Source organism: Oreochromis aureus, linkage group 16 (genome assembly GCF_013358895.1).
Source record: "Oreochromis aureus strain Israel breed Guangdong linkage group 16, ZZ_aureus, whole genome shotgun sequence".
Lineage (NCBI taxonomy): Eukaryota > Metazoa > Chordata > Actinopteri > Cichliformes > Cichlidae > Oreochromis > Oreochromis aureus.
In genome coordinates this window covers 603,113-626,920 of record NC_052957.1, presented here as the reverse complement: position 1 = coordinate 626,920, position 23,808 = coordinate 603,113, and the positions used below count along the sequence as shown (strand labels likewise).

Below are 23,808 nucleotides of genomic sequence, written 5' to 3'. Positions count from 1 at the left end.
AAGATAGCATTTCGGAGCTTACTTTCAACATCCAGAGAGACAGTGGCACAGATGGAGCCTCCCTGGTTGGTGGCCCTAATCTGGTAAACAGTGGAGTCTTCCTCGTCAGCCTCTGTGATGACCAGCTGGTGGTAACCTCCCTTAAACTCCTGGATCTTGATCTTCTTTCCATCAGAATGGACCTCTTTTCCTCGTCTGAACCATTTAATTACAGGCTTGGGCTGTCCTGTAATCTTACAGACAAGGGTAGCATTGCTCTTGTACTTGACACTCATGTTCCTCAGCTCCTCCTTGAAGGCAGGAGCACGGATCTCGACAGCTGCGGCTGGAATGATGGGAGTGGTCTCCTCGCTATAGTCACTTTGCCCTCCAAGATTCTCACATTTGACACGGAAGATGTACTCGACACCCTCTGTCAGGCGCTTCACAGAAAAGACTGTTTGCTTGATTTCATCTGTGGTCACTGGAGTCCATTCAGTCCATTCCCGCTTGTCCTTTTTGTTCTTCTTCTCCAGGTGGTAGCTCTTGATCTTGGATCCACCATCACTGAGAGGAGGTTTCCAGGAAACCACGCAGGAATCCTTAGTAATTCCAGAAACAACTGGTGATAGAGGTGGCGATGGTCTCTCTGTGAACAGGAATATTTATTTATGAAACCACTGTCAGTATTTTGCATCTCTGTATATATGACCCATTGTGAAATATTGCCTTTCAATCTTTACTTTTTAAAATATGAACTTTTATTAAACATACCCAGCTGACTCTTGATGAGGATCGGGGAAGTTAGCTCCAGTGGCTCGCTGTTGCCATAGCGATTCTGGGCATAGACCCGGAAGAAGTATCCAGCACTCTCGATGAGGTTGGGCACACGGCAGGATGTGCCATTGATGGATGACGACACCAGTTCCCACTCTGAGTCCTCCCTGTCCTCACGCTTCTCCACAATATAGTTCGTAATCATGCAGCCACCGTCATCTTTGGGAGGCTTCCAGCTGATGATCACTGAGTTCTTCAGCAGGGCATCCAGAACAATGGGACCCTGAGGTATCTCAGGTTTGTCTAGGAATAGAGGTACGATATATTTACAAATTGGATAATTTCACGCTTACAAATGCATGCATCGCTGCACTTTCCTTCCCACTGTCGCCAAAGTGCTTGCTTGTAGGGGGGTCATACGATTGTTGGGTTTTTCTCTGTATGTATTATTGTAGGGTCTACCTTACAATATAAAGCGCCTTGAGGCGACTGTTGTTGTGATTTGGCGCTGTGTGAATAAAACTGAATTGAATTGAATTTCTGGAGGTAATTAATATAGACCATACCGTAGATTTCAACACTGAATGCGGTGTCAGCTCGGCCAAAGTGGTTGTGCAGTCTTATTCTGTATTTGCCTCCATGGACTCTGCGCTGCACGTTCTTGATGACCAGATGTGTGTAGTGCTCAGTGGTCTCAATGCTTATGTCCTCTGTGTTTTCCAGAGTCTTTGCCCCATGCAGCCACATGATCTTTGGCTCAGGACGGCCAATGTAAACAGCATGGATACGCAGAGTAGTTCCAAGGCCAGCAAAATAGATTTCCTTCAGTGGGTAGTCAGGATGGAATGATGGAGCCGCCTCCAAAACCAACATGCCTGTGGTCTCTGCTTCTCCAGCGTCATTGATGGCCTTGCAGGTGTATTCGCCTTCATCTTCCTGCTGGTCAGTCATAATTGACAGGGAGTGGTTGCGGCCGTCAGAGCTCATCTCGTACTTGCGAGACTCGATAATTTCCTTGCCTGCATGATACCACTTTATTTCAGGAACAGGTCTTCCAATAATCTGGCACTTCATAACTGCAGGCTGGCCAAGTTTGGCAGTTACTTCATCCATTTCTTTTCTCAGGCTTGGTTTAGTTTCAGCTGGAAATACAAAACAAAGAAGCATATTTATAAAAAATAAACAGCATACTCTATATATGGTAACTCCGTCTAAATATGTCTTTTTCATACTGTTTATTTTTTTGTAATAGTATTGTATTGAATTATAACATTATAACTTAAAACCATACCCATGGATATGGCCTGTACCAGTGGGCATACATTGTATATACTGGTATATACAATGTACGCACTAGTTGCCATTTAATCACAAATAGGAATGTTTCTATGTATTATCCCTGTAAATAAATATAAATATATTCTTAGGTACTCACAAGTCAGTTTGGTTTTGATACATGTGGCAGTCCTACGAGGCCTGCTCATTCCCGTCTCATTCTCAGCAAACACCCTGAATTCATATTCTGTGGCCTCAGCTAGTCCAGGTGTCGTGAACTCCTTTTCCTTAAGTCTCTCCTTGTTACACTTTTTCCAGGTGCTCTCTGTGGACTTCCTGTATTCCACCCAATAGCCCAGCACCTCCTTTCCACCATCACACTCTGGAGCTTGCCAGCGGATTGTGATGAAGTTGTTACTCACGTTCACTGTGTCAATTTCACCTGGTTGACTGGGCTTGTCTGAAAGGAGAGAAAAGGGTGAGCCTATATAATGTTTTTCTCTCTTTTTAAAACACAGTGAGAGAGGGTCTGCACTCTCAGCCTACCTACCTACTTCAATAGACTGACAAGATCAAGTAATTGATTGTACAACTGTAACTCATTACACTGATTACATAAGATTACATAAGATTGTAATGTAATTTAAACACATCTGTTTAAAATCCCTCAGCGACCTAGTGCATTTCACTTCTAACATTGGTTACCAAAGACCAATCACAGGTTATTGGTAGGGTTTATGTTAGCTCAAGGTCCCCTCATGTTTCTAAAATGTGTGCTTATTTGGAATACCTAAATGCAAAAGGTTTCACAAAAAAATGTAATGCCAAAATGTGTGAAATTCCAGACGAAAGTTGCCTACTTCTAGTTTCTGAACATTTGCATGTGGCAGAAACAAAATCCAAACCTAACAAAAACTTTTAAGGACATGAGACTCACCGAATGGATCTTTGCATGTGACTGGGTCCGACACAGGACCTGCCTCACTCTCGCCTATGTCATTGACAGCAACAATGCGGAACTGGTAGTCCGTATCTGGGGTGAGTCCAGGTAGACTAAACATAGTGGAGGTTATCTTGGCCTCATGACGGGACCATGTTTCAGCAGACACCACCTTGTACTCAACAAAGTAACCAGTGATAGCAGATCCTCCATCATCCTTTGGTCTGGACCATGCAAGTGCCACTGAGCTCTTGGTGACATCCATAATCTCTGGCGGGGTAGTTGAAGGCTCAGGGGAACCTGGTTTGAAAGATGGGGAATTTTTAAATTGTTACTGAATACAAGCCTGAAGGGTTTGAAAAAAACAAAAAAAAAATAATCAAGGAATACTTACAGAGAGGAGTCTTGGGTACCAGTGGCTGTTCAGACTTCAGGGATGCACTGATACCAAAAGAGTTTTCAGCTGTGACCTTGAAGTGATACTCTGTTCCCTCCTTCAGGCCCTTAACAAGCAGCTGAGTTTCAGTCACTCTACAGTCTACAGTATACCAGGCATTTCTGGTTGCCTCACGTCTTTCCACAATATAACCAAGGATTTCTGAGCCACCGTCATCAATAGGTGCCTTCCAGGACAGCCTGACAGAGTTGGCCTGAATCTCCTCAAAGACTATTGGTCCCTCTGGAGCACTTGGTCTGCCAATGACCTTCACCTTGATTTGGACTTTCTTCTTGCCAACCTTATTCTCCAGCAGGAGATCATAGACACCAGAGTCACTCCTCTCAGCTCCCTTGATTACAAGCTCACTGGCATCTTCAGTGGAGGCAATCATAGCCCTGGCAGACACTAAACCGCCATCCTTTGACCACTTGCAGGTTGGCTGAGGTTTACCTTTAACGGGTACAGATAATCTAAGCACTCCTCCATAGCGGACCACGTACAGATCTTTGTATTTCAGCTCCAGGTCATATTCAGGAGATTCTGGAAAATATTGATACCAAAAGTTAGGTCCATTCTGTACTAGTTTTAGTTGTACACACATCATCTTGGAGAAAGTCTGTTTGTTCTTACCAAGCATCTCAGTCACAGTAACTGTTCCAGGCACTTCAGCGGGCTCTCCACAGCCACCAGCATTGCAGGCCATCACACGGAATTTGAACTGCTCTTCTTGTGGCATGTTGGTCAGTGTGTACTCACAAATGAGAGATGGTGTGGTGTTGCATTTGATCCAGGCCACAGTGCCCACCTTCTGCATCTCAATCAGGTAACCATCTACCCTAGCGTCTACCTCATCATCAGGAGGACTCCAAGCCAGTGACACAGAGGACTTTGTGGTATCAGTGATCCTTGGATTCTGAGGACAGCCAGGTGGATCTGGTTGGGGAACAGAACAATATCAGTATGTAGTCTGTTGCTCTTTTGTGACTTTCAATGTCAAGTGTCATGTCACACACACATATGTCTAAAATTCTAGATTTATATCAAAATGTTGTCTTACCAATGGGATCTGTTGCCACTGCTGGTTTAGATGGCAGGCTTGGCTTGCTAAGTCCTCTGGTATTGATGGCAGTGATTCTGTGTTCGTACTCAAGACCCTCGATCAGCTCAGTAGACCGGTATCTAGTCATGGTTACAGGGTTCTTGTTGGCACGCACCCATCTATCAGCCCTGACTTCTTTCCGTTCAATGATGTAACCAGAAACTTCAAGGCCACCATCCTCATCTGGCGTCTCCCAAGCCACAGTCATACCATCACGAGAAACATCGAAAACAACTGGACGGCCAGGTGGTCCAGGAACATCTGATGAGGGAAGGGAAAACATGTTAGCACTGTTACCTTCATATGTATCAACCAAATATAATATTTGAAGTAATGATAGCAGTCTTACTCTTCATGCTTCTGCAGGTGACAATCTCAGACTGCAGGAATTCTCCAGTGCCGTAACGATTCACAGCAGCTGCACGGAAGACATACTCATCTCCCTCGATCAGGTTATCAAATTTAAACATTGGTCGGCTGACAGAGTCAGAGACAGGCACCCAACCAGGTCTGTGGGCGTCACGCTGCTCCACCACATAGCCACTGATGGGAGCTCCACCATCTCTGATTGGAGGATCCCAACTGCAAGTGACGGTGGTGGCATCAATCTCATCAAACCTGATGGGTCCCTTTGGCTCATCAGGTTTAGCTAGTAAATAAAGTTTCATAAAATTAAACGTTACACTTACCTGAATGTACATAAAGCTAAATGTTAATATTACCTATACCACTGCCAATACAGAAATAGCTAAACTTGACTTGGTAGCAAAAATATAAGCAATACTAAATCAGGGTTGGTTTCTTACAGAGAACGACGACTTTGATGACCTCAGTGATGACACCGACAGCATTCTTCACCTCCAGGGTGTAGTCACCAGTGTCATCGATGGTGGTGTCAGACATTGTCAGTTTGGTGAACTTGCCAGTACTCTTGATCTTGACACGGTCTGTGATTTTTATCCTGTTGTCACCAAAGTACCAGGAGCAAACAGGAGGAGGTCTGCCGATGACAGGCAGGTCCAGATCCAGGGTCTTGCCAGCCAGCACATTGGCAACCTTCTGAGGAATACCAGAGAAGTCCACTACTGGCATTACTGGAAAGGGAGAGATTAGAATATAGTTAGGAAAAAGTGTGAACTGAACAACAACTTTGTGAGTTTTTGTCAATTTTGCTTTGCCTTAAGCTGTAAAAACATTTTTAACTGCAAGTAGTACAAGTTGGTTTTGTTTGTTACCTCTCTGTTCCTGTACAGTGACAGCTGCAACAAGTTCTTTGGGTTCACTGGCTCCTCGGCTGTTGATGGCTCTGATTCTGAACAAATACTGCTCCTTCTCATTCAGCTTCTCAATGGTGTGCTCAAAGTCAGTGAGCTTCAATGTAGCCACCTTCATCCATTTGTCGGTACCGAACTTGCAGGCTTCAACAACATAGCCTATCAGTCTGCTGCCACCATCATGTTCTGGTTTCTCCCAGCCCAGGGTGACAGTGCTCTTGGTGACATCGATCACTTCCAATTTTTGTGGTGGCAGAGGCACCTCGCAAACCAGGATGACATCTGGTGTCTCACAGGGCTCTCCAATACCATAGATGTTCTCAGGGAGAACACGGAAATAATACAGCATGCCCTCCATCAGGCCATCGATCTTGTAAGATGTTTTACTGCATTTGGCTGTGACTGTCTTGTAGGCTCTCATGGACGCTTCACGCCTCTCAATGATGTAGTTGCTGACAGGAGCACCGCCATCCACAGTTGGAGCATCCCAAGAGATGGTTGCAGACTCCTTGGTCAGTTCCTTCATTTTGATTGGCCCAATTGGTCCAGGAGTATCTAAAAAAAAGCACATATTTTAGTCAAAAGGCCAGTTCATAAAAATTTCTGTAACACATTAAAATCAAAATAAATAATCCATTCAACCTACCATAAACCTTGACCAAAATGCTGACTTCCTGTTTCCCGGCAGAGTTCTCCGCCACCAGAGTGTACCTGCCAGCATCGTAGCGGTTGACTTTGTCAATAATGAGAGTGGTGGAAGTGTTGGTGACCTCAATGAAGCCTCTGTTGTGGAGGTCAACACCAGGCTTGCTCCACGTTATTGTAGGAGCAGGACGACCAGTGACACGAACAAATAAGCGAAGGGAGCCGCTGGCCCGCAAGCAGATAGTCTTCTTAAGGTCGTCATGGAGCTCGAAATCAGGAGTTTCTGTGTGAGGTGACAATGACAGGTTTGTAATCTTGGTGATAAAGTAATGTTAAAGTTACCATATCTGGAAAGACTTGCAAATAAACTGTAGTGGAAGAAGAAATGCCACAACTTTAAATCAAATGCAAATGCATTTAAGTTTACAATCTTCGAAAGTTTTACTTACCAATTCTCTCCACTGGCTCGGTCTCAGCACATGGGTCACTGAAGTCTCCTGTACCATTAATGTTAATGCCGGCCACTCTGAAGCAGTACTTCTTGCCAGCCGAAAGTCCAGTTACTACATACTCTGTGGTACGCAGGGTCTTTTCATGGGCCTTCTTCCATTCTTCTGCTCCCACTTCCTTCATCTCTAGAATATAGCCAATCACATCAGCTCCTCCATCCTCTACGGGTCGGGACCAGGCCAGGCTGATGCTGTCAGCGTGTGTGTCAGTGATACGAGGAATAGAAGGAGGAGCAGGGGTACCTGAAGGAACATCGTAAAAAGATATAGAAGAGATATCATGAAGCATTCACTGATAATTAAATATAAATGGATAAAAATGTGGAAGTTTTTGTTACTGAACAAACTCGACTTACATGTTGGCACTCTGCAGACAACATATAGAGAAACCTCACTGGGCTCACTTTCTCCAGCCTTGTTGATGGCCGTCACTCTGAACTGGTAGATGTTGCCTTCAGTCAAACCAGACACCTTCAGCGTGGTGTCTAAGTGAGCACCATCCCTGTTCACCTTCACCCAGCGAGCACTCTTTCTCTCACGTCTCTCAACTAGGTAATGGATTAATGGGCTACCTCCATCGCTCTCTGGTTTCAGCCACTCAATGGTGGCAAAGTCCTTTCCTGATGCCAGGATCTCTGGAGCACCAGGAGGAGATGGCACAGCTGCAGGAGAGATGACAGGTGATGTAGAGTTCATTTACAAAGTGTCTAGAGTAACTATTGTTGCAAATCAAAATACATCAAAAACCTTTTGATTATATGGAGGCACAAACCTGACAGCTTCTGTATCTCCATTTACTTTTGTTTAGCATAAGAAAAAAGAAATACTTCTGGGACAGGAAAATGAAACAGACTTGCCTCTTTCAGTGGTGGGATGCATTAATACCATAAAAATGATTGCATTATCTAGTATCTCAACATTTTTCAGTTATCAGTCCAGCATTCCTCAGCTCTTTCCAACAACTACAGCGGACATTTAAGCCTGCACCCTGTTACAACATAGGCATAGTTGTTTAGGACTCCACTGCACAGCAAAAACATCACACAGCTCCTGAAACTCTCGAGACATTTACTGTCCTTCTTTAAGAAGCTAGGTTTTTAACTTCACACCATCCAGCAAAACTTGAATGGTGCATTTTCAGATGTATTCTGGGTAGACTGGGAGGTGAAGTGTGAATAAAAGTTTGAAAAATACCAAAACTATCACCTTGAATGGTCAGCATACTCTAATGTAATTCAGTGGTTCACAGACTGTATTTTTCCCACCATATGAGATTAAATTACTTCTTGCCTTGTTTGCCAAATGTTTAACAGTATCTGTATGTCACACTTTCTGATGCCAGGGCATTTTCTGACCCACACTGTTCAATCCTGGAAATCTGAAACAGACCTAATGTGGGTGAAGGAATTAGGAAATGTATTACAGATAGTCTTTGTCAAACAAAGAAAATCTGGTTACCGATCACCAGTCTGATTGAAAACTTGAAATGAATGTGTATTGGTGTTGTAGATTAAAAGTAAGGTATTGTGAATACTTGTAAAAATGTAATGTCTTCTGTATGTGACCTACTACCAGTACTTGTGGGTTTCTCTTGTAGTTTTTTGTGTAAATTTGGATTTTTGACATTTAAAAAAACAGCGCTCGGATTGTATGATGTCAGTAACTAACCAGGTATTGTTTCATAAGGATGTGGCTGTTATACTTACTAAAGGTGTTTCTGGCGACCATGGGCTCTGACTGGAGATAGACTCCAGGCCCGTACTTGTTGACTCCCCGCACCCTGAACAGGTACTCTGTGTTTTTCATCAACCCGGTGATGTTGCAGGTCAGTTCCTTGCATTCGGCATGCATTATTACCCAGTTAAGTCTGTTTGTGTCACGCCTCTCCACAATGTAGTGAGAGACGTCATCACCACCATCTTCAAGAGGAGGCTTCCAGCTCAGAGTGCAGGATTCCTCCGTTATCTTACTGATCTCAATGCTGCCCTCACAAACTCCAGGTGTGTCTGAAAGAAAACCAGATGTACGAATGCTTAGATGCTAGGATGTCCAAAATTAACACGTCCAATGTAATTTGTGAATGCATTAAAATAAATGGTTAAAAATAAAAAGCCACTCACCAAGCACTTTGACATTGACCTCTGCAGTCTTGGTTCCACTTACGTTCCTGACTGTGAGGATGTATTTTCCAGTGTCATCTCTGTCACAGAATTTGATGATGGCCATGGCTCTAGTTGGGGTATACTGCAAGTGGTACTTTTCACACAAGTCCAGCTCTCTGTTTCCCTTGGACCAAGAAGCCTTAGGATCAGGTCTTCCACCCACTGCAGCATCCAGAACCAGGTCTGAACCAGCCCGGACCATCACAGTTTCAGAGAGCAGCTTGCTGTCAAGCTGGGCCTTTGGAGGCTCTGTCAAGTGGTTATGAAGTACAGGGTTTTGAAACTTTGTTTAAACTGAATTGACAAGTCTTGAAAATATTTTGGTCTTGGTTTGGTTGTCTTGATGCATGCTCAATCATCCAGGTAAGTAAATCCCCAAAAGTTGATTCTGTTCATCTGGACGTTTTCAGTGGGAAAAACATTTTGTCTTATAAACAGTACATTTACATAATGACTGAAACTAGCACCACTGAGTCAAATGTACTGTTTATAAGATTGGGGAAACCTGCAGTCAGCTGAGACTGAAGAAGTCACCTGGATGAGTGACAAAACGTTTCTCCCACTGAAAACATCCAGATGAACAGAATCAACTTTCGGGGACTCGGTTTGGTTGCTTATACTGATTTAGCAGAAAACACAAGTTTCATTTTACTGTGAATTTATTTTGTGGCATGTTGATGAAACTGTGTCATGGTCTCAAATCTTACCAAAGTCAGTTTTGCACTGCACAGAGCCGGTGGACTCAGAGGGTCTGCTGAAGACCTGGTTGGCATTCTTGGCAATAACCCTGAACTCATAGGGCTCTCCCTCTCCCAGCGCAGTAACAGTATAGAAGCTGTCAGTCACGTTGGTGTAGTTACACTTCAGCCAGCGGCCCTCGCCCGTCAACGTGTATGGTTTGCGTTCAATGATGTAGCCCACAATTGGACTGCCACCGTCATACAGTGGAGACGACCACTTCAGGGATACTGTGGTCCTTGTTACGTTGGTGACTTCAGGCTTACTCGGTGGATCTAAACAACAAATCAACAATGTTTGTCAGACATTTTTGTCTAAACACATATTAATTTAGAAACTCTCCATGGTGTGATACTAAACTCACCGACAGGGTTTTGAGCAACTGCTCCCTTTGAGGCCTCACTAGCTTTGCTCAGTCCAGCACTGTTCATGGCATAAACCCTGAACTGATATTCCAGGCCTTCCACCAGACCTTCCACCTTGTAAGAGCACTCAAAGCAAGGGATCTTGTTCTCCCTCACCCACAGGATATTGTTCCTTTCCTTCTTCTCAATCCAGTAACCAGTCACCTTGCTTCCACCATCATGGTAGGGCTCCTCCCATTGCAGTGTCATTGTATTAGCAGTGACATTAAAGATTATAGGCTTTGTCGGTGGACCTGCAGGTGCTGTGATCAGAAATTAGATATTGCTGTTGTATTCAAGTTCAACATAAGAAACTTATGGAATAGGATGGAAATGAATATTATAAATTCATAAGCTCAAAAGTAACATTATAGAGTAGCACTTACTGTAAGGATGCTCAGCGACAATAGTCTCAGACTCAGTGGACTTGCTGACACCAAATCTGTTTTCTGCAGAGACCCTGAATGTGTACTGCATGTATTTGGTCAGGTTACTGACGTGGAGAGAGGTGCGCTTCACGCTGGAGTTGATGAGCTGCCAGGCTGTTGAGCCAGATTCACGCTTCTCTATGATGTAGTTGGTGATGTCAGTGCCACCATCATCTTCTGGTGGATGCCAGTTAACAACACAGGACTCAGAAGTAATTGATGAGATTTCTATTGGTCCACTTGGAGGACTGGGTCTGCCTGTGACATTAACTTCAATAGTAAACGTTCTGGTTCCTGCCACATTCTCCAGAGTCAGATGGTATTTCCCACCATCTCCTCTCATGGCCTCCTTAACTGAGATACTGGTTCTGTCCTTAGTAACTTTGATTGAGACTCTGTCTGTGTTTTTCAGTCTCATTTCCTCCAACTTCCAGGTGACCTTAGGAGCAGGTCTGCCACTGATTGGAACATCGATGGTGAAAGTGCTTCCAGACCTGCATGTGATAAGCTGGTTGGTGATTTCACTGAGGTCAGCAGCAGGTTCAATGTGAGGCTCTTTGACCAGCACAGGAGCCAGAGTTTCCTTGGGCTTGCTATAACCAGCTTCATTCTTAGCCTTCACACAGAAGTCATATTCATCACCCTTGTTGAGCTTTTCAACAACATAGGTCAGATTTTTGGTGTTGCCAACAACTACCCATTTGTCTGTACCTTTTGGCCTAGCTTCAATGACGTAACATTGAATGCGACTACCGCCATCATGCTCTGGTTTCAGCCAGCCTAGTGACACAGAGTTATCTGTGGTGTCGAGGATATCCAGTCTCTTTGGAGCTGATGGTGCTGCAGTGGCAATGACAGGCTCAGTCAGCTCAAATGCCTCACCCACACCGTGCTGGTTCTCAGCTGAGACTCTGAAGAAGTATGGCACTCCTTCCAGCAGGTCCTGTATCTTTAGGTAGTGCTGTGTGCATTTGCTACCAGACTGCTGCCAAGTGCGGCGGCTAGCCTCACGCCTCTCAACAATATAGTGATGGATTCTGGCTCCACCATCATTAAGAGGAGGTATCCAGATAAGTGTGACTGAGCCTCTGGTCACCTCCTTGAAGGCAACAGCCTCTGGAGGTCCAGGAGTGTCCATGACTTTTACAACAAATGTAGTAGCCTTGCTGCCACTGGAATTTTCTAGGTTTACAGTATATTTGCCAGTATCATTTCTAGAGCAGTTTTCAATGCTCAGAGAACTGTAACCATCAGTAGTTGTTACCTCTGACATGACACTGAGCTCTCCTTCCTCCTTCACCCAAGTGGCAGTAGGAATTGGCTTTCCTCTGAAGTGGATGCCCAAGCACACTGAACCTCCCGCTTTGACAATGTGTGTCTGCTTAAAGGCAGCATCAATATCTACCTGTGGCACTGTTAGCCTATCTACTGTCTGAGCAGGCTCTGGAATTTCCTTGTGTTCACCTCTACCCACATGATTGACAGCTGCAACACGGAATTTGTACTCAGCCCCTGTCTGCAGACCTGTCACCACATAATTTGTTTCAGTTACAAGCTCCTCATTTACTCTCTTCCATTCCACCTCTTCTCCCTTCACCATTTCAATTATGTAGCCAAGAATCTCCATGCCTCCATCATCAGCAGGCTTGGTCCATTCCAAACTGATGGAGGTACTGGTGGAATCCGAAACACAGACCACTGATGGAGCGCAAGGAATATCTTTTGGCTCAGCAGCTTTGATGGGTAAAGAGATGTTGCTAGGAGTTCCAACACCAGCATCATTTACAGCCATAACACGGAACTCGTATTCCATATCCTCTGTCAGGTTGATAACCCTATGTGCACAGTCAGTAATAGGCTTCTTGGTGATCACCTTGTAGAACCGGACAGTCTTCTTTTCTCGTTTTTCCAGGATGTAATAATGAATAGGGCTTCCTCCATCAGATTTTGGAGGAGTCCAGGACAAGGTGATGCTCTCTCCTGTAACTTCAGTTGCATCAGGAGTGCCTGGAGCATCAGGAGTGGCTGGGGAAACAATTTTAATAGTGAGTGGAAATGACTAAATAAATGCAATATAGATTTGAAAACTTCCATATGTTGATCTTTAAAACCTTCCAAAATGACAACTTACTATATTGCATCTGTGCAATGATGGGACTGGATTCCAGAGGCCTGCCAACTCCAAACTTGTTAACAGCAGAGACCCTGAATTGATACTCATTAGTCTTAATGAGCTTGGTTGCGTGGAAGGTGCACTCCTTACATTCATCAGACACCAATGCCCACGAAATCTTGGCTGTCTCACGCTTCTCAATGATGTAATGTGAAATCTCAGAACAACCATCTTTCTCTGGTGGGTTCCAAGACAGACTGCACTTGCCCTCTGAGATGTTACTGAAAGTGATTGGTCCAACAGGCTCGCCAGGTGTATCTGTGTCAAATAGGTGTGAGAAAGTTAAGTTAGAATAGAAATGAATAGAATGGTAAATATTGAGACTGAAGTATAGGGAGAAAACCTTAAAAAATGCAAACCTTGGACTTGAACAAGGATGTTTTCCTTTTTGGTTCCAGACCCATTGGTAGCTTCCACAGTGTAGAGCCCACAGTGTGAACGATCAGCATCCCTGACAAAGAGGGTGCTGGATCCAGGAACTGTTATAATGTCCATCATCTTTTTTGTAATCTCCACACCTTCTCGGAACCAGACAACTTTGGGAACTGGGCGTCCAGTGATGGTCACCTTTAGCCTGATGCTGTCTCCTGCCTTGACTGTCAAACCTTCAAAGTACTCTGGGCCAAACTCAATGTTTGGAGAAGCTGGTTTGGGGAAAAAGGCATTAGTTTACAGCAGGCAGCTTTAGTAAGCTATGTAGAGGTAATTCTTGGAAAAATGAGCAGAGGAAAACATGGGTAGCAACCAAGGGAAGCAAAAGCATTGAACTTCAACTATACTATTTACCCTTTAAACTCTGATTTAATGCTTCCCCAATATCTACACTGTCCAAGCTCTTTCCTGCTATTACTCACCATTTTCACTTCTGACAGCAATCATGCCAGAAGAGTTGGATGGAGGACTCACAACACCCATGGCATTTCTGGCAATGACCCTAAACTCATAGCGTTCATTTGTTGCCAATCCAGTGACGGTATACTGACAGTCGTGCACATCAGTCAAGTTGGCCTTGAACCAGCGTCCATGTCCTTGGCGTTTCTCGATATTGTATCCAACAATCTTGCTACCGCCATCACGTTTGGGTGCATCCCATTTCAGTGACACTGAGTCACTAGTCACATCAGTGTAATCAGGCTGGCCAGGAGGATCTGAAATGCATAATGCACCTTTTAACTCTTTGCCACAGTGTTTTTATTCCAACAACATTTTAGTCAGATTTTATATAAAACATGCAAAATTTCCAGCATGTTGTATTTTTCAAGTGTAACAAAGGGATTTATGTCATGGTCTGAAATCATACTCACCAACTGGACTGACGGCCATGATTGGTTTGCTCTCATCACTCATTCGGCTGAACCCAGCATCATTCTGTGCATAGACTCTAAAGGAGTATTCAAGGCCTTCAATGAGCTCCAAAATCCTGTAATCTGTTTCTTTGATCAACATAGTGTTCACCTTTTGCCACATAATGCTATTCTTCTCCTTCTTCTCCACATGATAGCCCTGAATAGGGGTGCCACCATCGTAGATAGGTTTCTCCCATTGAATGGTCATACCATCGTTGGTAACATTGTATACAATCGGCTTGCCTGGTGGGCCTGGTGGTCTGAATTGGTGCTTGGCAATAACCATTTGCGAAAGCAGAGGCTCGCTGACACCGTACCTGTTTTCAGCACACACTCTGAACTGGTATTGGACACCTTTGATAAGGTTGGTGACTTTGAATTGAGTATCCTGTACACTGGAGGAGGCCATCTTCCAGTCATTTTGGGAGGTATCCCGTTTCTCCACGGTGTAGCAAGTTATGTCTCCACCACCATAGTCATTTGGTTCATCCCATGAGATCATAATGCTCTCTGCTCTCACTTCATCCAGTCGGATAGGTCCAACAGGCTTTGATGGTGGTCCCAGTGTGATGACATGGATGTGGAAGGATTTCCTGTTCACTTTGTTGTCAAGGGTTAAGGTGTATTTGCCCTCATTCTCCTTCTTCACATTCTTAATCATTAGGGTGGCTTTGTTTTCTGTTGTCTTGAAGCGTACTTGATCACTCTCTTTAAGCGGCAGGTTGTCCTTCATCCAAAGAACAGAAGGTCTGGGTTTGCCTTTGTATGGCAGTTCAATGTGCACATTGTGACCCAGGCGAATGCTGACGCTACCATGTGGATATTCTGTAAGGTCTGCCTCTGGTGTAATAATGTAGTCAATGACCTTGATAGGTCCAATTTCAACAAAATCTCCATGTCCTTTCTCATTCCTGGCAGCAACTCTAAAGAACATGTTCGAGTGCTCCTTCAGTTTCTTTACCTCAAACTCACACTGTCTGCTTGTTCCTCCTAATGACCAATCTTCTTTCTCGACCTTCTTCTCAATAATGTAGTCAGAGATTATACTACCACCATCGTAATCTGGCTTAAGCCACTGGAGAGTGACGGAGGTCTTTGATGAATCTTTCATTGAAACCTCCTTGACTGGGCCTGGAGTTTCTGTAGCCTTAACAGGTTCATGTGTTTCACATGGATCACCGATACCATTCTCATTCTCTGCTAAGACACGGAAGAAGAAGGATGTCTTTTCAGAAAGATCTTCAATGGTGTATGTTGTGTCTGTGCATTTGTTTGTCACCGCAGAGTATGATCTCTTGGATGAGTCTCTCTTCTCCACAACATAGTTAGTAATCTCTGCACCGCCATCAAGAAGTGGGGCCTCCCAGCAGAGAGTCACCTTTCCACGGGTCACCTCCTTCAGGACCAGGTTCCTGCACTGAGCTGGGGTGTCTTGGACTTTGACAGACAGAGTCACTGTCTTGGGCTCACCCACACCATTCTCTATCTTTACTGTATATTTTCCAGTATCAAGCCTGGTCACCTCACGCATAACAAGGACTGTGCTTGTGTCTGAATGGTGGAATTCATATTTGGGATTGTGGTCAATGCATTCTTCTCCCTTGCTCCAAGAGGCAGTGGGCGCAGGTCTGCCCTTCAATGGAACAGACAGCTCAACATCCTTGCCGGCCTTCACAATGTAGTGAGTTCTCATGGCAACATCAGAGTCAATCTGGGCCTCCTCTGGGAAGGGAGTATATAGAAGGTCATACAGGGGAAACTATATGTGGGCAACATGAATATAAAACAAGAAATACATGCTGTATACTGAACACACAATTTATTTTATTTTCAATAAGTAATGAATTTACCCAGGATGTCCTTAGCCTGCACTGGTTCAGTCATCTCCAGAGGCTCTCCGCGACCAGCACAATTGACAGCAGAGACTCTGAAGAAGTAGTTGACATTTGGTTTTAAATTGTGGACAACATATTCTGTTGTTTTGACCTCTCCTTTGGAGGTAATCATAGCCCATTCTTTTTCTCCCTCCACAAGCTTTTCCACCATGTAACTTGTGACCTCACTTCCTCCATCCCATTCTGGCTTGGACCAGCCCAAAGTGATGGAAGTCTTGGTAGAGTCCACCACCTTTAACTTGCAAGGCTCATCTGGTGGATCTGTAAGTACCATGTATTTGTTAAGTGGAGTGTAGATTAGTAATCATTACTTTTGTGGTAAATCTGTGAATCTAAGTGTACTTACCAACTGGGTCAGCAGCCTTATAATAGTCTGATGCATCAGAAAACGGTCCCTCTCCGGCCTTGTTAATGGCACACACACGATACTGGTATTCATTTCCTTCTGTCAAGTGATAAACTGTCTGTTTGGTGTCAGTGACAGGATCTTTATAAACTCTGATCCAGCGCAAGCTCTTCTTGTCTCGTCTCTCCAGGTAGTAGCCTGTCACAGCACTGCCTCCATCCACACCTGGTTTGCCCCATTCCACCACCATAGTGGACTTTGTAATGGTGGTCACCTCAGGGGTATGAGGCTGCCCAGGAGTTACTTTAAGAACAGACAATAGGTGTGTTAAGATCACATAACAGTGAAGTTAATGACAAAAAAGCCTGATAAAAATAAAATGTGTTAAAAAGAAGATGAAACACACAGGATAGCTGCTGTGGATTCCATGCCACTCTAGTGAAACCTACCAAAGGCATTCTTAGCGATGACAGGCTCTGACTCCAGTGGTTCTCCAACTCCATACTTGTTAACACCCATTACACGGAATACATACTCATTTCCACGGACCAGCTTGCCAACGGCAATGTATGTCTGTTCACACCTTTCAGAAACTGTTGACCACACCACTCTACTGGTTTCACGTCTTTCAACAATGTAGTGGGTGACTTTGGAGCCTCCCTGGTCACACTCAGGGACAGGTTCCCAGCTGAACATAATTCTTTCTGCTGTGATGGAGTTGAAGTTAATAATGCCAGCTGGGGGTCCAGGTTTGTCTAAGGAAAGATAAAAAATGAAAATAACATGGATGGATGAGATGATTGAGGCTTTATAGTCTGGATTTAAACTGGTTAGGAATTCAGATGTAAGGAAATGTGAGAATCAATAACTTATAAATACCTAGGATTTCAATTCTGATGGTTGCAGATGCTGACCCCAGAACATTCTTAATCTTGATCTCATATGAACCTGTGTCATTGCGAGTTGCATCCTTGATCAGAACAGCAGAAGAGTCCGTTGTGCTTTCAACAGACACGGTGGAGGTTGTTACTAGCTCCTTTCCATTCTTGAGCCACTCAATTGTTGGTAGAGGCTTGGCAATAATTCCTACCCTGAGCTTAACTGTAGCTCCAGCTTTGTACTGAACTACATCCAGATACTCTGGAGGAAGGTCTATAGCTGGGGCACCTGTGACGAGAAACATTTATACAAGTGTATAAATAAAATTATTACAAGTAATTAATAAATGTCCATATAATTTTGGATTATATGCTCACCACATGCATCAACACAAGTCACTGGTCCAGCAATGAGAGATGGATTGCTGACAGACCCAACTGCATTCTTAGCATACACTCTGAACTCATAAGACTCATCCTGGGCCAGTCCAGATACAGTGAAACCCATCTCAATGATGTTTGTAAAGTTGGCCTTCACCCATCTGCCACTGGGTGCCTCCCTCCTTTCTACACTGTAACCAGTAATCTTACTGCCACCATCATATGGAGGCCTCTGCCAGGCCAGACTGACCGAGTTCTTCGTGACTTCAGTGACATGAACATTTGCTGGGGGTTCTGTGTTGTTAAAGTGAGAAAGGTCCAAGTTTAATAAAATAACTGCAAAGATTTTCAGTTGTAAGCTCATATAATTAAGGCATAAAACTGCAAAAAATAAATACTTAAAATACTCACCACAGGCATCAATAGCAAGCACTTCTTCTGAGGTTTTGCTCATTTTTCCAATACCAGCAGAATTTTCAGCTGCCACCTTGAATTCATAGATAAGACCAGGGCAGATGTTTGTGACACGCCACTGGTTTCCTGGGATTGGGGTCTTATTGATTTTCTGCCAAAGGATGCTGGTCCTCTCTTTCATCTGGAGATGGTATCCAACCACAGAGTTTCCACCATCATTGACTGGCTCATTCCAGCAGACTGTGAGACTCTCTCTAGATACATAGCTAACCCAAGGTGTGGATGGAGGTCCAGGTACAGCTGTTATAGAACACACTCTTGTTAGAATACATTAACAAAGATGCCTTGTTCATAAAACAGAAGAATTGGAATTGAAGATACAGGATAAAGTGGCTTACTGTATGGAAGCTTTATCATGACCGGCTTGCTGTCAATATGATCACTGATACCATAACGATTCTCAGCCTTAATTCTGAACTGGTACTCTTCTCCTTTAGTCAGCTTAGTCACCTTGATCTCACTTCTGGCAATGGTAGTCGACACCTCTACCCAGGCAGGAGTGCTGGTTTCACGTTTAAGAACAACATAATTTGTAACAGGACTGCCACCATCGTATTCTGGAGGAGTCCATTTCAGACACACTGTGGTCTCTCCAACTTCTCCAATCTGAACTGGACCAACAGGAGGTCCAGGTCTGTCCAGCACAACGAAGATAATGAAAATCTTGGTAGTACCTCCTGCATTTGAGGCTGTGATTTCATATTTGCCAGCATCCACTGAAACACTTTCGTTTAGGGTGATGATTAAACTATCTGGAGTTACTTCTGTCAGCAGCCTCTTGGATCCCTTAATGACAACATTGTTCTTGGAAACAGTGACCTTTGGCATGGGCCTGCCAGTTAATGGAATCTCAAAGGTCAGATTGGATCCTGCTCTTACATAAACTGTATTCTTGGGGTAGTTCTTTAGGTCAAACTCTGGAGCCTCTGTTGGAAAAGAAAAATAATAACACAGGACTGTGGTAAGTCATGGCAGCTTAGTAGAACATTAATGTTTATTATTTCGGAAATACCATAGCTTTTAAAAACTTGCCCATTTATATAAATTAGGATTATTATAATTATTATTATAATTAGGATTAATTATACATAGACATAGCATGTCAGAAATGTACATTATGTAATATGTCTAATCTAAAAAGTTTAAAGTAATGACAGCAACAATACCGTGTATTTCCTTGACAATAACCGGAACGATCATCTCCTTGGGTTCACTAAGTCCAGCATGGTTCTCAGCACGGACTCTGAAAAAGTACTCAGCACCTTCCCTAAGGCTCTTGATTGTGTGAGTCATGGTCCTCACAGTGGCACATTTCACCCATTTGGTCTGTCCTTTCTCCACAGCATCTATAAGGTAACCAGTGACTCTGCTTCCGCCATCATATTCTGGTCTGGTCCAGGCAATAGTAACACTGTCCTTGGTAACATTTGCAACTCCAAGTTTCATAGGTGGACTTGGTACCTCTATAACAGACAGCAGGACAATTTTATTAAGTCCATAATATTGACTTAGGATGTTTTTAAAGAAAAAACCTTTACAGTGCATATGTTACCTGTGATCTTTGTCCCAGCCTTAGCATCCTGAGGGACACCCACTCCATACTCATTTTCTCCAATAACTCTAAAATAATAGATAGCTCCCTCCTGTAGGTCTTCCACCTTGTAAGTCAGAGCGTGGCAGTTGCTAGTCACAGACACCCAGGCTTTCTTACTGGCCTCACGTTTTTCAACATGGTAGGCCTTTACTGCATCACCACCATCATTCTCTGGAGGATCCCAAGTGAGGGTTGCAGAATCCCTGGTCACTGAAGATACTTTAACATTCACTGGGGGTCCTGGAGAGTCAAGTACTTTGACAACCACAGGCAATGTTGCTTTTCCTAGTGGTGATTCAATTGTGACAGTGTATTCTCCAGAGTCATTTCTAGTTGAATTCTCAATAGTCAATGAAGTGCTGGATTCTGTTGATTCAATGGTTCCTCTGACTTTCAGATCAACACCCTCCTTAGCCCATGTCACTGATGGCAAAGGGTTTCCCTTGAATGGCACATTAAGAGTAAATGCTGTACCATGCTTAACAGAGAGCACTTTACGCATCTCAATGTCAACATCAAATGATGGTTCTGCAGTTCTGTCCTTTGCGGCAGATGGATTTGAATATGGACTACGCATACTGCTGCCAACTTTATTGATTGCTTTAACACAGAATTCATATTCTGCGTCTGTCTTCAATCCAGTGATGGTGAATTCTAAGCTCTTTGTAAGAGGGATGGCCTCAACCCATCTTGCTAGTTCTTCAGGTGACTCAAGTACCTCCTCTTCCTCCTCATATTCTTCTTCTTCTTCTACCTCTGGTTTCTGGATGTAGTCTCTGTATTCTACACTGTATCCAAGGATATGAGCACCACCATCATCTGTTGGTGGTTTCCAGACAATAGACACGCTGTCTTTGGTTGAATTCTCAATCTTTGGCTTGGTTGGTCGAGAAGGAACAACCAGAGGATCTACTGCTCTGAATGTTGCAGATGGTTCACTCGGTGGACTCAAACCAGCTGCATTTTCAGCATAAACTCGGAAGTCATATTCACAACCCTTGCGGAGTTTGGTTACTACTGTGGTAAATTCAGGAACTGGATCTCTGTTCACACGGACCCAACGCATGCTTGTTTTCTCACGCCGCTCAATCACATATCCAGTAATGGGACTGCCTCCATCATTGGCTGGCTTGCACCAGGTGAGGGTCATTGAGTCTCCAGTTATAGTAGTGACATCAACACTAGCTGGAGCAGTGGCAAAGGTGTATGGATCTGTAACCTTTATAACATCACTCTCCAGAGCTTCACCAACACCATGCCTGTTAACAGCAAGAACCCTAAAGATATAGTCATTGTCCTTGAGCAGGCCTGTGACTTTAAAGAATGTTTTTGTGACATCTGCCTTCACCAGTGTCCATGACAGCCGACTGGTCTCACGTTTTTCAACAACATATTGAGTGATGTCTGCACCACCAGATTCCTGAGGTGGACCCCAAGACAGAGTGCACTCTGCTGCTGTGACACCTGTGATCTGAAGTGGTCCTGCTGAGGGTCCTGGCCTATCTAGAATCACACAGTTTATTGGCATGGTAACTGTTCCACCAATATTTTGTAAAGTCAGGGCATACTGTCCAGAATCCCTTCTGATACAATCCTTCACAGTGAGACATGTGCTGGTGTCTGTTGAAACAATTTGAATTCTAGCTCTTAGCTCGATTTCTTTGCCATCCTTGGTCCATGAAATGACAGGAGCAGGACGTCCCGCAAGATCCGCATTAATCTTTAGAGTTTCTCCGGCTTTCACAAACACTGTCTCTCTGAACTTCACATCAATCATGATGCGTGGTGGCTCCACATCATCTCTAATAGTGATGGGGCCAGTATTGTCTGATGGTATACTAAACAGTCCAGCTGCATTCTTTGCAATGACACGGAAATCATACTGGCTGTTCTCTGTAAGGCCTGTCACATCATAATGGGTCTCAGGTACATTAGTGAAGTTGCACCTTGTCCATCGTCCTTCTGGAAGGTCTCTGCGTTCAATTGTGTAACCAGAAACCTTTGCTCCACCATCATATTCTGGTTTTTCCCAAGATAAGGAGACTGATGTTCTGGTGATTGCAATGATAATGGGTGTACCTGGAGGGTCACATGGATCTCTTGCTGCTACAGCTTCACAAGCCTTGCTACATTTACCAATACCAGCAATATTTTCAGCATATACACGGTATTCATACATCATGCCCTCTTCAATTCCAGTGACTTTGTACTCTGTATCTTTGATCATTCCTCTGTTCATCTTTGTCCAAAGAATGCTAGAACGCTCCTTCCTCTCCAGGTGGTAGCCCAGAACAGGACTACCACCATCACTAACCGGCTCATTCCAAGTCACCAGCATATAAGACTTGGTGGCCAGTTTCACTATGGGTGTAGAAGGAGGTCCGGGCTGTTTAAAATTGTACTGAGCAGTGATTCCAGGTGAATCCAGATAGCTACTCTTTCCATAGCGGTTAACTGCATAAATACGAAACTGATACTCTGCTCCATGTGTAAGGCGGCCAGCTTTGAAAGCTGTTCTAGCAACATTACTTGCTATCATCTGCCATTCCTGTGTGTTTGTGTCTCTCTTCTCCACAATGTAGTTGCTGATGGAGCAGCCACCATCATATTCTGGTGGGGACCAGGAAAGGGAGATGCTGTCTGAAGTCACTGCATCCACCTTAATTCCTTTAGGTGGACCTGGCTTATCAAGGACAATGACTCCAATATCTGCTGTAACAGTTCCTGCTGTGTTTGCCAAAGTAATTTCATACTTCCCAACATGTTCCTTCTTAGCCTCTTTGATAATGATTTTGGATGAGGCTGCAGTGTTTAAGATAGAAACTGATGTGGTTTGCTTCAAAGGAAGGCCATCCTTCTTCCAGGACACAGCGGGCTTTGGTCTGCCTCTTATTGGAACCTCAAAAGTGAGGTCATCTCCAGCCTTCACAGTGTATGTGGTAAACAGCAAGTTGATAGATGGTTCAATAGCAACATCCTTTGCAACCACAGGTAAGCCAAGATCCTTTGGCTCACTCTTCCCCTTCTCATTGATTGCAACAACTCTGAATAAATAAGCTTCATTTGGAGTTAAATTAGGAATAGTTGCTTCCAGTACCTTAACTGTACATGCTGTGCCCCATTTATCCCCACTCTTAGGCTTAAATTCTACATTGTAGCACATTACTTTGCATCCACCATCATGAGCAGGTTTCTCCCAAGCCAGTGACACACTGGTCTTGGTCAAATCTACAAGGGTAACCTTGCTTGGTGGCAAAGGTACCTCAGCTACCTTTACTTCTTTGGTTTCAACCATCTGGCCTTGGCCATATTCATTAACAGCACAGATTCTAAAGTAGAAAATTCCACCTTCTGGCAGGTCTTCTACCTTAAATGAGTTTGCTGTGCAGTTGCTGGTGACAGCAGTATAGGCCTTCCTAACAGACTCTCTCTTCTCTATGATGTAGTTTGTGATTTTAGAGCCACCATCAGTAAGTGGAGTATCCCAGGCAAGAGTCACTGAATCCTTCTTTAGCTCCTTCACGGTAAAGTTTTGTGGTGCACTCGGTGTATCCAAAATTCTCACTGCAACAATTGCAGATTTTTTGCCACTACTGTTTTCTAGTGTTAGTGAGTATTTGCCACTGTCAAAGCGATTAACATTGTCAATGACAAGCATGGTGTATGAGCTAGTAGTATCAATTACAGCACGCCCTGTAAGGGTACCATCAACTTTCTCCCATTTTACAGCAGGCTCAGGTCTTCCTCTGATGGTGACAAAGAGGCGTAGAGTTCCACCAGCACGGACAGATAGAACCTTTCTGAGTTCAGCATCAAGTTCTATCTCTGGTGCTTCTGCCCTGTCAGAAGTAACCACTGTGCCATGGACATTAGCAGCCTCCCCCACTCCTTCTGAATTTATTGCATAGACACGGAACTGGTACTCTCCACCCTCCTTCAAGTCTGTTATAGTTAATTTGGTGGCTTGAATGCCACTGGGTGGAGTGAACATTGTCCATTCTTTTTCAACTGGTGCTTCCACTGCTGGTGCTATCTCTGCCTCCTCTGTTGAC

The 23,808-nt window shown here is 44.0% G+C and overlaps 1 protein-coding gene across 1 annotated transcript in view; it reads right to left on the bottom strand.

Moving 5' to 3' along the window:
- Positions 1-23,808, bottom strand: part of ttn.1 (titin, tandem duplicate 1) — a 170,841-nt gene that overhangs the window by 8,724 nt on the left and 138,309 nt on the right. Inside the window, 33 exon segments of the mRNA XM_039600316.1 lie at positions 23-628; positions 754-1,059; positions 1,323-1,898; positions 2,192-2,491; positions 2,969-3,271; positions 3,366-3,950; positions 4,041-4,343; positions 4,468-4,770; positions 4,859-5,158; positions 5,316-5,603; positions 5,745-6,338; positions 6,430-6,711; positions 6,878-7,180; positions 7,294-7,599; positions 8,644-8,943; positions 9,058-9,348; positions 9,807-10,112; positions 10,202-10,504; positions 10,628-12,694; positions 12,801-13,100; positions 13,202-13,486; positions 13,697-13,990; positions 14,147-15,910; positions 16,039-16,344; positions 16,430-16,732; positions 16,879-17,184; positions 17,309-17,596; positions 17,686-17,982; positions 18,100-18,402; positions 18,501-19,088; positions 19,329-19,625; positions 19,715-20,465; positions 20,511-23,767. Coding sequence (XP_039456250.1) covers positions 23-628; positions 754-1,059; positions 1,323-1,898; positions 2,192-2,491; positions 2,969-3,271; positions 3,366-3,950; positions 4,041-4,343; positions 4,468-4,770; positions 4,859-5,158; positions 5,316-5,603; positions 5,745-6,338; positions 6,430-6,711; positions 6,878-7,180; positions 7,294-7,599; positions 8,644-8,943; positions 9,058-9,348; positions 9,807-10,112; positions 10,202-10,504; positions 10,628-12,694; positions 12,801-13,100; positions 13,202-13,486; positions 13,697-13,990; positions 14,147-15,910; positions 16,039-16,344; positions 16,430-16,732; positions 16,879-17,184; positions 17,309-17,596; positions 17,686-17,982; positions 18,100-18,402; positions 18,501-19,088; positions 19,329-19,625; positions 19,715-20,465; positions 20,511-23,767 — 17,961 coding nt within the window.